At 35.5% G+C, this 15,240-nt stretch overlaps 1 protein-coding gene across 1 annotated transcript; it reads left to right on the top strand.

Annotated features, from left to right (window-relative positions):
• The first annotated feature begins 9,340 nt into the window (after positions 1 to 9,340).
• On the top strand, positions 9,341 to 14,894 carry LOC149530231 (uncharacterized). Its single transcript, XM_089810704.1, has 2 exons — positions 9,341 to 12,969; positions 14,252 to 14,894. Exons 1-2 carry the CDS (start codon positions 9,633 to 9,635, stop codon positions 14,602 to 14,604), a joined length of 3,690 nt encoding a protein of 1,229 aa, XP_089666830.1. The 5' UTR covers positions 9,341 to 9,632; the 3' UTR covers positions 14,605 to 14,894.
• Positions 14,895 to 15,240: the final 346 nt, after the last annotated feature.

Raw genomic sequence — 15,240 nt, 5'->3', positions numbered from 1 at the left:
TTATTATTATATTTCGCATGAAATTTATTGTTGGAATTATTTGAATTAGTATTATATTGTTTGTGGTTATTATTATTATTATTGGAATGAAAATTATTATTTGAATTTCTAGACACAAATGCATGTTCAGTTGATTTAAGGGTACCAAACTGAATTAGCTTAGCTTCTTCCTATCTTAATAAAGTTTGAAAAATAACATAAGTTAACTGAGAAGTTAAAGTAGGAATAGCAAGCTGTGCATGAATATTAGTTATAAACTGTTGAAACTGTCTAGGAAGACACTTTTTAAGAATAAGATGAATTAAACGAATGTCCTCTAATTGAACACCTAAGGCAATAATTTGGCTTTTAAGAGAGTCAAATTTTAACAAAAATTCATCCATACTTGAGATCTTCAAGTTGATCCTGCAACTGTATTTTGCGGTATTCATCTCCACTGTCATACTTAGTTTGCAAGATTGACCAGGCATCATGAGCTTTAGAACAGTGTGCAATTAACACATATAAATCTGGAATAATGGAAATACCAATTAAACCTAAATCTTCTTCATTTTTAGTTTTCCAAGTATCTTTTTCGTCTTGGGTAGCCGCTGAACCAGGTTCAACAGAAGGATCAGTGGCTATCTCAAAGAGGTGTTTAAAACGAAAAATGAATGAAATATGAGTTTTCCAGGAATGATAATTAGAATGACTAAGTTTTATTTCTGGAATTAAGGTTGACATCTTTATGAAAGAAAAATGTCCCCCCTAATAGAAATATGACTTATATGTGAACTTGAATAAAACATGATGATGGAACTATGAATAAGTTTCTGAAAAAAAATGATATAACGCTGCAACAAAACGTTAGTACAAGGATTAATTTGAAATAAAAAGAATCCCGCATAAGCGTTTTTAGAATGATTATAGCAACGAATCCAATTTCCTATATTTAGGATGGCAATATTAATGATTCCTAATGATTAAAAAAAATGTAATACAATATTTAAATGTTTTTTATTGAAAAAAAAATAGAGGAATCTAATTTGCTATAATTAAGATGAAACAAAATGATTGATCAGAATCCTGCAAGTAGAATCATTAGAATAATTATTAATCATAACACAAGAATAATGTAGAGCATTATTAAAAATAGAGGCTATAATGATTTAATGATTATTACAAAAGAAGAATAACATAGGATTCTAATTGGCTATAATTAGAATCCCTAATAACTCAGAAAAGAATAATATAGTAAAAAAAAGAAAAACTTTTTTTAATCTTTTTAAAAAAAACGTAATATGCCTCTTTTTAAAGCTAAATAAACGTAAAGGAATGAAAAATAGAGAACCTAAAAGTCGATATAAAGGAGATTTAAGGAGGATACGTGCCAAAAGAAAAAAAATTCTACCTAGGGCACGGTTCTAACTAAGAACAAGTGTTAGCAAAAAACAAAACTTGACACAGAAACGCGTCCAAATAACTGCCGGTTCAGAGAACGAATCTCGTGAGAAGGAAATTGCCGCAGCGTCAGGAGCGTTATACTACGTTTGCTCTGAGATATTCCAAGTTCTGTTGAAGCAGAAGCAGATTCGGGTGAAGCAAGAGAAGTTTTCGCCAGAGAGGGCTTGTAGTCATGGCTTCTGAACGATTTTGGAGCAGTGAGTCCTTAAGATGCAGATATACGTGAAAACTTTGACTGGTAAGACAATAACCCTAGAGGTAGAGTCCTCTGATACAATCGACAATGTGAAAGCGAAGATCCAGGATAAGGAGGGTATTCCTCCTGATCAGCAGAGGCTAATCTTTGCTGGAGAGCAGCTGGAGGATGGAAGGACCCTGGCGGATTATAATATCCAAAATTGAGCACCTTTTTTGCACGCGGTAAAGCCTGCGAAAAAGCTTGGAAGCAAGGCTAAGGGAAAAAAGAAACGGGTTACTTCCAAAAGGTTGCTCTTAGTTTAGAAAGAAAGTTTCTTAAAAAAAACTTAAACAAAGATTTGGAAAAAAATGAGATATCTAAAATCTCATAGATATTAAAAAACTTTTTATATTTCAAAATATATATTTATTTATTTTTTTAAATATGAATATGAAAGGTTTAAAATATCTCAAATGAGATATAAAATTTAAAATAGAAATATAAGAAATGATTTCAATTTCAATTTTTTTAAAACTAATCTATTGAAGGACCTAAATTTTTTAAAAAGCACACTTTAAATAATGATATCCTTAATAATAATAATAAATAAATGATATGAAGTAATATTTTGTTGTTTTGGCGGCACGCCTTCCAAAACAACAAAAAAAATTTGAAACTTTTATAGGAAAACCCTTTGGCGGCAAGCCTTCCAAAGAGGGTTAGTAAACAATGATAAAAATGATGCAATAAAATCTGCACACAAAGGATGTTAGAGTGAGCAAAAAATCGCAACACAAACTTCTTCTCTCAATGACGTCTCCAAATAAGGTGTGCTCCAATGAATGGCAACCTTCAACACAAAACTTAAAACAAGGATTAGATAGCCAAGCTCTGATACCATGTAAGAAATGATAATATTGAGCAAGGAACGAGAAACAATCCAAGTAAGTTAAGTGTGAAACAATGTTACCATAAGATAAGCAAAATCCAAGAGCATACACCAAGATGGTTCAACAATGGAGACAAGGATTTATAAGGGAAAAGCAAAGAAAACCCCTTGTGAGTATTATGAATGAAGGCAAATCCCTAGAGAAGAGAGAGAGAGAGTGTTGGAGCAAAATAGCTCAATACAATAACATCAAAGTGATAAGTGTGTAGAAGAAAGAAGGAGGAGCATCTCTTATATAGATATGAGAAAGGAGTTGCATTTGTAACTCCCATTTCTATGAATGCCACATTCATAATAGGTGTGTGCAAAGTGTCACAATCCTCTTAAGGAGGATAAACTAAATAAAGAAATAAACACGAGTTGTCCTTACATGTGGAATAAAGGACAAACAATGACATGTCTTCCACATGTGTACAAGAGGACAAACTACATTTAGGGACCCTTGGAATATCCCAATTAATACATCCAAGGAAAGATTAACCTTTCTAACATATTCTCACACACACACACACACACACACATATCTCTTTCAATTTGATTTTGATTTTACTATTCCATGGTTGAGTCATTTATCTCCCTTATACCTTGAAGGAATAATGTTTTTTTTTGCTTATCTAGATATATGATACCACCATTTGATATTTATGTGGAGGATATATTGTATCCTAAATGCTATTCGTGATTATATATTAATTAAATCATATAGCTCTCACCCCCTTGATTTTTATTTTTATTTTGATGAGCTTAAAATATTTTATTTCTTAGTCAAAAATCTTTTTTGGTTTTGCTGCTAGAGTTTCAATTATCTAAAAGGATCATAGTCTTAATTAGCAACACTTTCTTTTTTGTGTAGGCATTGTAATTTCTATCTTTATTAATACAACAATTCAATTGATTTATTTGACAAAAGTCGTCAAATATTAGATCTGAGATACAATAAGTATTATATGTTTCTATTTTGATACGACCCCCATCTTTTTCACATCTTATTAGAGCCTCATCTTTATATTGTTGTTATCTTCAGATGTTCTTGGATTACATGAATTGGGTGCTCCTTCCAAGTTCAATGAGAAAACTAGAATAGATTAAGCCACCCTAATGGCTTGACCTCTTTTCCAAACTTAGTGCAACCTTGTTCAAACCATAAGATAAAAATTCAAACTAAACCAATTGATAGCTCCCAGGAGAATCCACCGACCAACATTTATTGAAGGCGCTAGCATTATCCATTACTTTATCTAAATGCCCATTAGAGTGATTTTTGATATTGCATTGTTTGGTCTTCTATAGTGCCATGCTAGAATATATCTATTTATTATTTTGTGCATTTGAGTACTACATTTATACCATCTTTAAAGGACTCACCTTTTAAAGTCATCTAAGTGAATAGTACATGTTCCTTATTTTGGCTTCCACATTTTGTATGCATTATGTAGAAAAATACAAAAATCTTATACATTCATTCATGTGTGCATAGATTCTTGCTCTTGATTTTTTTTTCTAATGCGATACATGCAAAAAAAAAAAAAATTATTATCAAATTGTGCTGCTAATCTATGGTAGGATTTTGTTTATACTCTATTGTGCACTAATACGCAACAACTTTTAATGTTCGCCTCAAATTCTTCTCTACATCGATCAAAATCTTAGTTTGCTAGATTCAAAAAAATTGGTGTTCATTGGTTGGGGCTATAGTGATTAAGCTTGGGTCCTAATGCCTTGACAAAGTTGAGTTGTTAAAGGCAATGCCTCACTATCTCTTACAATCTACATGTTATTGTGAGTCAACAAATTGCAAAATCATTTGCTCCAATATATAAATTGGGCCATTAGTAGAATAATCTATTCTAGTATGTAATAATTCACTGCTAACATGTGTAATATATTTATTGTAAGTAAAATTACAATTTTTAAATATATGAAGAATGTAATGTAACTGAATTGAGCTTAAAGTATCATAATAGAAAGTAGGACATAGTGAAAGAATTATATAAACTTATGAGAACCTAGTATTGATTGGGCATCTCTCTTGGAGATCGCTTGTGTAAGAGAGAATGAACAGATTTTAGATGCCTAAAATGCTCATTTGGAATATGATAAGAAAACTAATTCTTAGCTAGAGACATGGTCTGCAATTGGGTGTTAGGTTTTTTTATGTATTTTGAGCCCCATAATTTATTTCTATAATGCCTATTGTACTATGATGCAGAAATAAGGGTAGTTACAAAGAATAATTGTAATACAATTGTAGTTAGTTTGATGTATTTTCCTATGATTCTAATATAATTTGTGAATTAAAAGATGATTTTATTTATGTTATTGTTATAATGTTCATGGGGCCCTCATTGAAAATCCAATTTAGTGTTAAAGACACAAAAATGATGCTATTTAGGTTATAGTCTTTGTGAGTTGTATATTAATTTTATTTTGGTTATTTGATCTTTGATTTTCTTTTGAAGATATAAATCACTTCATAATTGTAATTGTATCACTAGTACAAGCATGAATTGTAAACATTACAATATATGATATATAATACAACTTATTTATCAAATTTTGGAGTTTGAGCATTTGTAAAACTACCAATCTCTTCACACTACTAGGGTGCTCCATGATCTAGGATTGCAAACATTAGTTAATATGGTAATATAATTTTAAACAAAAATTTTAAGAAGGTAGTTGGGGTGGGATAAATTGCTCTCATTACTAGGGATGCTTGGTTCTTATGTGTGATAATGAATCATCATGTAATGCAACTTTCATGCAATTTGAAGATTTGCATAATTAGAATAGTACATGTTGATGGTAAATTGATTATTTTTCCCTTTTTATATTATTACTTCAATGATTATCGACAAATTATGGAAGAATGAATCATTGATTAAGACATTTGACACACAAGTTGCATGGATGTGTACGTGTGTTCTTCATACTTACTATATATTATTTAGCAACTTTTTATATTTTAATATAGTATTGTGATACAATAGTTCCAAATGTTCTTTATAGATTTAGATATTTTGTGGCATAATAGTTCGAGATTCTCTTTATAGTGTCAAATACCTAGTGTCCTCAAGGCCATAAAATCATGTAATTCAAAGTCTAGTTCAAATTTTGTATTTGGATAGATTTTCAGTACACTTTGCAACTAGTTTCTATATCACATCAACTAGTTTTCTTATGTGTTTTATATGCTTGATATATTGGTATTTATTCATATGCCAACCTTTTCTATTTCTTTAACATTAGGTAGGACTCTAGCTACAACAACATAACTCTTGTTATTTCACTGGAAAGGTAGACTTTTTATTGCATGTGAGTGTGAATAGAGATAGATGATGGGTATTTTCCTTGTGTAGGGGGAGGAATCTCATGTTCAACTAATTTGGTAACAACCACAAATTAAATAATTTATACTACTACATTGGAATCTAGAATTTTCAACTATTAGATTTTATTTTTAGAAAAGGGCTAGTAGTTTAGAAATCACATTCAATTCTTATAGATTCTCTTCTTACTACTTTTCAACATAAGGTTGATAAGATGTTCAACTTTTCACGTCAAGTTGAGTAAGCCTATTTTTCATTGACACTTAAGTCATAGCTTGGTATATTATGATCTTGCACATATCCAATTATTTAAAATTGATTTTTTATTTTATGCAATAGATTTCCTTTTAAATATTGTATTTATGTTTATAAAATTTTAATCCATTCTTACAATACTTAATAGAAAGATTTGAATCTTAATGAATATATAATAGTTTGAGTTGGGAATTTAGCTTGGCTTACTTGATTCAATAATTTGACTATATACACTATCTTTATTATATCTATATTTTGACTTTTAAAAGGAATGCCAACAATAGGAAATAAAAAATCCAAAACTAGAAATACCCTTATACTTCACTATCTAAAAATATTATACCTTAAACTCTATATAAAAACAATATATTGAAAAAAAAAAAAAAAAAAATTTACTTTGAAAAGTGTAATAAATATTAAATTCATATATATATATATATATACTTTGAAAACTATAACAAATATTATAAGTATATATAATTTTTTTATGTATAATTTTATTTTTATTTACTTTTTGTGAAATAACTATGAATCTTTGAACCATTTACAGATTGAAATTTTGTGGAATGAAATTTAGTATGATCCTAGTCTATTAGAGCAATTTAGTCTTCTATAAATTTAAGTATTACATATTAGAAGTTCTAGGTAAAATGTATCTTTTGGAGATTAAAGGTCCTAATGAACAAAGATTGTGATGATACTTTACAAAAAATTATGCTAGATAACAAAGAAAATAATAGACGAGCTAAAAAATAATGATTTAATGGGATGGTTTAATAAGTCAACATAATTTTCATATATTTGATTTAGTATATATAAGAAAATGTGTATATACATGCACCTAAAGTAAATTGTATAGATTTAATATATTTGATAGAAATGAATTGAAAAACAATTAAAATAAAAATATTATTAATATCATTTGAGAGTTTCTTAAGTAAAGATTAGATTCTTCTCAATTAAATATAATTTAGTTAATTCAATATGATCATGAATCTAATATTGAATATAGAATATAATGAGTAAACTTTTGTCTTATTATTTTTGAATTGGTATACACTATTCTAGTGTGTAATTTAAAAAATTGGTATACACTATTCTAGTGTGTAATTTAAACCAATTTATGAAAACATAAGTCCAATTTAATAGTTTTGAATTAAAATATTAACATGTTTATGAATTTATATTAGAATTGACCTTGGTTCATTTGAAGACCATAAGCTAGTTGGCAAACAATAGATTTAGTGTATTTGAAACTTTAGAATGTGCAGAGATGGTGACAAAACTTGAATAATGCTTTTTGCTAACTTATGCAATCAACTCACCACCTTACACATTAATCAATGAATATGAATAACTTAGTCATTGTACATCCAAAATATAGAGAAAAAGGACATTTAAAGTTATTAATTTTGTGGTCACTTTGTTTTTTCTATGACAATATTAATTTATACTGTTTAAATAATGATAAGTCAATAATCTTTTGTTGCAAACCATCAACATCCAACTCAAAATGTAATATTTAATATAAATATTAAAATATTATTCAAGCTTTTTCAAAAAGTGACTATATAATTAAAATGAATATTTGTTTTAGATTATTTTAAAATGTTATGAAATAAGAAGATGCTTTTGTTTGACCTTGTATATAAGAACCCAAAAATAATGAATATATATATTATGATAGTAATAAGACTAAGAAATAAAAATAGAAATAACCATAAGTATACAACATCCAAAATAAATATAATTACATGCATATTTAAAATTCTATCTTCATTGTTTTTGGCACAATGAAAGAGTCTCCCTTTCATCTTACAATTTCGAAGTTTGATCAGAGAATGCGTGAATATATATATATATATAATATTTAGAGGAGTTTTCTGCAAATGTGCTGAAGAAAGGTTTGTCGTGAAAGAAAATGTTTTCTTGAATATGAAGAGAGGACGAAATGCATGAGGGCGTTAATGATGTCTTTATCAGCCAACTACATTGGAATATTGACAGTGAAGTAACTCCATCACATGTGACTCTCGAACTGACATTCTCCAGTCTAGTTTGCAGACATTCGGATAAATTTGGCAGCTCTTATTATCTGATTGGAAAGGCAGAGGCAGATGATGGGTATTTGTCTTGTGTAGGGCGGGAGGAATCTCATGTTCAACTAATTTGGCAACACCCACAAAGTAAATAATTGTCTACCCACTATTCATTATTCATCCGCATGCAAGTGCCGCCAACGACATCCATTTAAAACAAATATAGCAGTAATTTATGTACAACTTTTAAATCGGAATCTGTTCATCTAGTCTGCAGGATTTTGATTGTTTTCTTCAGTTTGGATGGATTGAAGAGTAGTTGGAGAGTGGGACAGGAAAGAATTTAATGGAGTTGGAAAAAGATATGATCGAGCTTACCAAAACTTGAACCATTTGTTTGTATTTAGATACATGATGAGAATTTTAAGTGTTGTGAACTTTGATGCGATGTTGCAAATCAACATACTTTCACCCAAGTAACTTCGCAGTCGTCCTCTGTGAATCATCTGAATTTCCAATCATCTTGAAGGAATTTCCCACGGAAGCTATTTTTCTCCAGGTACAGGTAGGGGACCTACTGATGAAAAATGTTTTTAAGGAACAGGGGGATTGGCGGGCATTGCCAGGTCCTGTGTGATACAGAGCTTGGAAGAATGACAAGTCAAGGCCCAAGGGAGAGTGATGTGTAACAATTTGTACTTAGAAAGAAGCTTCTGTGGGGTGCATGAGATGAGGTTGTCCCATTCCTTAAGAATCAAAGTGGTGGTGCATGACGTGTGCAGTGACCATCTTGTTGACTTTTGTCCCACTTAAATGCAAACTCTCACCTGCCACCTTTATCTCTCTCAATACACCTCTCAATTGAGCTCCTCGACATTTGAGCAGTGGTGTGACATGTAAGCCTTTTTTTAATTACAGGCAGAGACTGTAAATGAAATGTCTGTGGCAAGGCTCACAACCCAATCATATAATCATTTTCAATGCATTGAAAGGAGCAGCTGAAACAAATCCCGTCGGAGGCACCTAACCAAATATAGGAGAGCAGCTGCGGGCAATGAATAGAGAGGAGGTGAGAGTGAATATGGTTGGTACATATGGAAGAATGTCACTGAGGCGCCTTAAATGCTCCATTAAAACCTGACCGCAGAAACGCTCCTCGATGTTTCATGCATGCATGCATGCAATTGCAGTTGTAGTTGCAGCAGGCAGAGGGCGGAATACTGACAAAACGGGTGCGTGGCTGATGAATTAGAATTCAGGGCCAGCTAGCATTCATTATGTGATTCGAATTGGATTCTGTGATGCGGACGCAGAGGCAGATGCTTCCTCATTTGTAAGGATGTCTTTGATGTTGTTTGAACTTTGCATGCCCATGGTTACGTGAAAGTCCTTGAAAGCGAAAGAAAAACAGGGGAAGAGGGATAGAAAAACAGGGGAGGATGAGCAGAGGGAGATGGATTCTAATGATGGTGATGGTGGTGGCATTAGCGGTGAGCTTCAATGTCTGGTTTTGCTCCTGCTCGGTGATGGAAGAATCGCGGTGGCTTTTGGAGGGCAGGGAAGGATTGGAGGATCCATATGGGGCAGTGGGGAGCTGGTCTCAGTCCACTGGTGTGTGTGAATGGAGTGGGATAACATGTTCCAAGGAGGGCAACAGTGTTGTGGGGCTCAATCTATCATCTTCATCTCTGTCCGGGAGCATTTCCCCTGCGCTGGGGAAGCTACAGAGCCTCCAATTCCTTGACCTGTCCTCCAATCATCTGACGGGCCCCATTCCTCCCGAGCTTGGCAATCTCTCAAGCCTCTCCGTATTGCTGCTCTATTCAAATGGGCTCTCCGGAAGCATTCCAAAGGAGCTCGGAATGCTCGCACAGCTCACTGTTTTGAGAATAGGAGATAATGACTTGTCCGGAACGATTCCTGCCGAGCTCGGGAAATTGAAAAAGTTGACAACACTGGGGATTGCTACTTGTTTGCTGAGTGGCCCTGTACCGCCGGAGTTAGGACAGCTGGCAGAGCTTCAAACATTGAATCTGCAGGAGAACGGACTGAATGGCACAATTCCCAAGGAGCTTGCGCAATGCAGCGGTCTCCAGGTGCTGTCTCTCGCAGTCAACAATCTGCAAGGGGAAATCCCACCTGCTCTCAGCACCCTCCAGCAGCTTCTCAAACTCAATTTGGCCAACAATACACTGACCGGCCATGTGCCTCCTCAGTTTGGTAAGCTCACTAGCCTTGTTTACTTGAATCTGCTCGGGAACAAGCTCAGCGGTCATGTTCCATCGGAACTCGGTATGCTTCTGCAGCTTCAGACTTTAGATTTGTCTAGCAACAATCTTACCGGGATCATCCCCGCCGAGCTCAGCATGCTAGAGAATCTAGAGTTCCTGGTTTTGTCAAATAATTCTCTACAGGGCACCATTCCAAAAGGGCTTTGTGAGAAGACAGCATTGGGACATCTTTATCTGTCCTTTAATGGCCTCACTGGAGGCATTCCAGAAGACATTGTCAACTGTTCATATTTGGAGGAGCTTGATCTTTCCAATAATGAGCTCAGCGGTCCAATTCCCTCCGATATTGACGGCTTAATCAATCTCGCCAGTCTTCTGCTGCACAACAATAGCTTCACAGGAAGCATCCCTCCGAGCATTGGTAACCTCACCAATTTATTAACTCTTTCTTTGTACCACAATCAACTCACTGGCGAGATTCCGTCGGAGATAGGACGACTTGAGAACCTGGAAATATTGTACCTGTATGAAAATCAGCTGTCTGGGAACATTCCCGTTGAGATAGGAGGGTGTTCAAGTTTGGCCGAGATGGACTTCTTTGGAAACCATTTCTCCGGGAGCATACCCATCACCATCGGGAGACTGAGGAATCTGAGTTTCTTACATCTCAGACAGAATGACTTGGATGGTCAGATTCCTCCGAGTCTGGGAGAGTGCAAAAATCTGTCAACGTTGGACTTGGCAGACAATAGCCTCTCCGGAACAATTCCTGCTACTTTTGGACTCCTGCAGGGCTTACAATTTCTGCTTCTCTACAATAATTCCTTACAGGGGCCCCTTCCTCACGAGCTTTCCAGGTGCAAGAATTTAACGAAGGTAAATCTCTCAAACAACAGGCTGAGTGGAAGCTTGGTTCCTTTGTCTTCGTCGAGCTCGTACCTATCATTGGATTTGACAAATAATAGCTTTGAGGGAGGAATTCCTCCACAACTCGGCGATTCTCCGACTCTAGAACGCCTCAGACTGGGTACAAATCTTCTCAACGGCAGCATTCCTCCAGAATTGGGCCAGATAACAGAGCTGAGACTGTTGGATTTATCCTTCAATAGATTAGTAGGAGTTATTCCCGAAACATTAGCCAATTGTAAGCATTTAGGTCATCTTGACCTCAACAACAATGAGCTTTCAGGGTCAATTCCTCCATGGATTGGCAATCTGCAGGAACTGGGGGAGCTGAAACTGTCTTTCAATTATCTGGATGGAACCATTCCTCCGCAGCTCTCCAACTGCACAAATCTGTTCACTTTGTTTCTGGACAACAATCGACTATCTGGAGATGTGCCTTCCCACCTTGGAAACTTGGCAACCCTCAATGTCTTAGACATGCACAACAATCAGCTATCGGGAAACATTCCCGCCTCTATACAAAACTGCCAATATCTGTTTGAACTCAGGCTCTCAAACAATTCTCTCACGGGATCCATTCCAATTGAGATTGGAATGGTTGTGAATCTACAACGATTTCTTGACTTGAGTGGCAACAAATTATCAGGAACGATTCCCGCTTCGCTTGGTAATTTAGTAAAGTTGGAAGTGTTGGATCTCTCTGACAATCAACTTGAAGGTCATGTCCCGCAAGAGCTTGCAGATCTCAGTAGCTTGAATACTCTCAATCTGGCCAATAATAAGCTTCAGGGGCAACTGCCCCCAAGTCTCTCCAAATGGCCTTGGACCTCCTTTGCCAAAAATCCAGGCCTCTGCGGTCATCCTCTGATTTCATGTGCAACAGATAACTTGGCCTCTGAAAAGAAAGGATTGTCAACAGGATCAGTTATAGGAATTGCCATTGCAGGTGTAGTGGGTTTTGCTATTCTGGTTATAATAGCTATTTTTCTCTTCTTGAGGGTTTCGTCGGCTTGGGAACCAGCTGCAGGATCTTCGTATATATACAAAAGCCAGCAAAGTGGGTTGGGCAAAAGGCAAAGCAAGTGGACCTTCGGAGACATCATGGAAGCTACAAACAATCTCAGTGATGAATTCATTATTGGATCGGGAGGGTTTGGGACAATTTACAGGGCTGAAATGAGTAGTGGAGAGGTATTTGCAGTGAAGAAAATTGTCTTCAGTGATGATGATCCACTTCATGATAAGAGTTTTGTTCGAGAATTGCAGACCCTGGGCAGGATTCGACATCGGCACCTTGTCAAATTGGTTGGTTGCTGTTCTCACCAAGGCACAAATTTGTTGGTCTATGATTTTATGCCAAATGGAAGTCTATGGGACAGGCTACACGGCTCTTTGGCCAAGAATCTCTTTTGGGAGTCCCGACTCAGGATTGCTGTTGGCATGGCTGAAGCTGTTGCTTATCTTCACCATGATTGTGTTCCCACAATAATCCATAGAGACATCAAATCCAGTAACATTCTTCTGGATTCTGAAGGTGAAGCCCATGTCGGTGATTTTGGACTGGCAAAGTCTCTGGATGCATCCAAGTCAACATTTTCTACGTCCTTGTTTGCTGGCTCCTATGGCTACATTGCTCCAGGTTTGAATTTCTAGATTAACTTATAAATTCTTGTTGTTTCTTGACAATTTTCAAGACTTTGATATCACAATCTCTTTAATCTTCTAGTATGCAAGCTTCATTTGATAATTCTTTGACTGAAGTCTTAACATCCGTATCTTAAGCTTGTGCAAATACCTAAGTTTTCTTACTAGCACTCTGCCATTTCTCTGTCTAGGAAAACCCTCCCTTAACCTTGTTAACCAGGGCTATGGTAATTTCCCACGTGGTTAGGTCTAATCCTCGTCACTTGTATCACCAACAGGTGCATAAACCCTGCTGGTGAGATTGAAAAACTGACTTTCTAATAAGCTCAGGGTAGCATCTCAGCCAGGAACCCTAACCCGCTCAAGGTTAAAAATACAAATTACAACGACTCTTTTGAATTAAATGCCTTATGAGTGCCTAATTGTGTCCGTTTGAATCTGTAATTATGCTTGTAAGTGCCTTAATTGCGCATAACAGATGTCTTGCAGATAGGTCAGTTCACTTGGTCTCGGCTGCTTTAACTAGTCCAGATCGTGGTTTCAACTCCTGTATGTTGGGTCCATTGCACATTGCACAAGCGGTTGGAGATTATAGGCGTGGGGAGCTCCCAAAATAACTAAGAGTTAAATGTCTGGTTCGCTCAGCCAACTCTTTATTCCTCTCATAAATATATAAAAAGAAATACCTTGCGGTTGTAATTATGTTTACAGAGTGACATGTCTTGTAAGCAATTATTCCATATTATTGCCTATTCGTGTCCAGCAATTTTTCTGATTTTCCAAAATACTTCCACTGGGCCCTATCACACACACAATGAATCTGTGAGAAGGTAGAGTCCCAGGACCACGTTTGAGGGTCATTCACGAGAAACCGTGCTTTTGATTTGGGCACTTGACAAGCGCAGGATAAAACTAACGTAGTTTTTGGCTTTGATTGTGTGAGAGTTTTGTGCATTGAATCATGCTCTGTGATCTATCGTTATGATAAACAGAGAGCTGAAAGAACCATGACCATGTAACGGGGTTGTTCACCAGAAACCGATCGAAGTCCATGTATATCGTAAAACAAAATCTACTTATGTAGCCTCTTATCCTTGAGTTTTCTGGCTCAAACCAAAATTACACTGTACTAGCAGCTCAAAATACGGATTTAGGAAATCCTTAAATGTCCTAGCTCCTTGAGAGTCTTATGTTGTATTTTAATATATGCTCGGAGTAATACTTGTATAATAATTGAACCTAACTGATTTCCATTTCTTTCAACTTGTTCCATACAGAATTTGCTTTCTCAATGAGAGCCACGGAGAAGAGTGATGTTTACAGCGTAGGGGTTGTGTTAATGGAGTTGGTGACTGGGAAACTAGCGACAGATGAAAGCTTTCCTGAAGGCATGGAGATTGTGGCATGGGTTCAGTCATGCCTTAGTGAAGATTCCATGGGCTGTGAGCTCCTTGACACTCGTTTGAGACCCTACACTTGTTCTGAAGAAGCAGAGATGTTCCTGGTTTTGAAAATTGCACTGGATTGTGTCAAATCATCATACAGAGAAAGACCCACCATGAGAGAAGTTGTTGATAGACTACACAATGTCAGTAGGCAGAGCAGCACTACCCCAAAAAGTAAAAGGTGAAATTTCATTCATCTCCGCTCACTGACAGAGTCAATTTCTGTTATCTCTGAAGTGAAATCTCATTCTCTAGCTACTTTCCATCTTATATTGCATGTCTATCCATTAGAGCTAATCTTTACATAGCAAAAGAACAAACTGCCCACCACCATCAGTGTCCATTTTCTCAATACATGACCTTATATGGAGTATTGTGAAGAATTGAACGTAATAACAAATCTTTTTACCGGATTCGTTTGCCTCGGTTAATAGCAATTTGTTTTAATAAAATAGCTGAAATTGCAATTTGCCAATCTGTTTCTGGTCTTCACGGAAAGAAAGGTACAGGACCATTGAACAATAACAAGATACTTAATACAATACTGCTGCATGTAATGAAAATAACTTTTTATACAGTTGACGCTTATTTGGTTCTGATTGCTCATTTGCTAAGGCGTCGGATTTTCTTTTTAATGTATTTGGAAATAACAACCATAAAGTGGTTGTCAATTCTAGTTTGCAGGATGAGGGTTGGAGTGTGAATTGGTGTGAGCTCATGGACCTCTTATTGATTTTGACATGTTATTGTTATTGGTGTACCACGGATTATAGAAGCACTGAACCATCAATAGACTGGACCGTCTTTGTTTCATTCCCCCT

The sequence above is a fragment of the Cupressus sempervirens genome, chromosome 11 (genome assembly GCF_028749045.1).
Source record: "Cupressus sempervirens isolate cs-2001-9-10 chromosome 11, ASM2874904v1, whole genome shotgun sequence".
Taxonomy (NCBI): domain Eukaryota; kingdom Viridiplantae; phylum Streptophyta; class Pinopsida; order Cupressales; family Cupressaceae; genus Cupressus; species Cupressus sempervirens.
The sequence above is the reverse complement of the archived record's forward strand: the minus strand, read 5'-3'. Positions and strand labels throughout refer to the sequence as shown.

What these genes read in the sequence shown, in the direction of transcription:
- LOC149530231 (XM_089810704.1), top strand. Translation starts at nt 9,633, where the DNA reads ATGAGCAGAGGGAGATGGATTCTAATGATGGTGATGGTGGTGGCATTA. An exon ending in CTATGGCTACATTGCTCCAG is followed by an intron (nt 12,970 to 14,251) that starts GTTTGAATTTCT and finishes TGTTCCATACAG; the next exon opens with AATTTGCTTTCTCAATGAGA.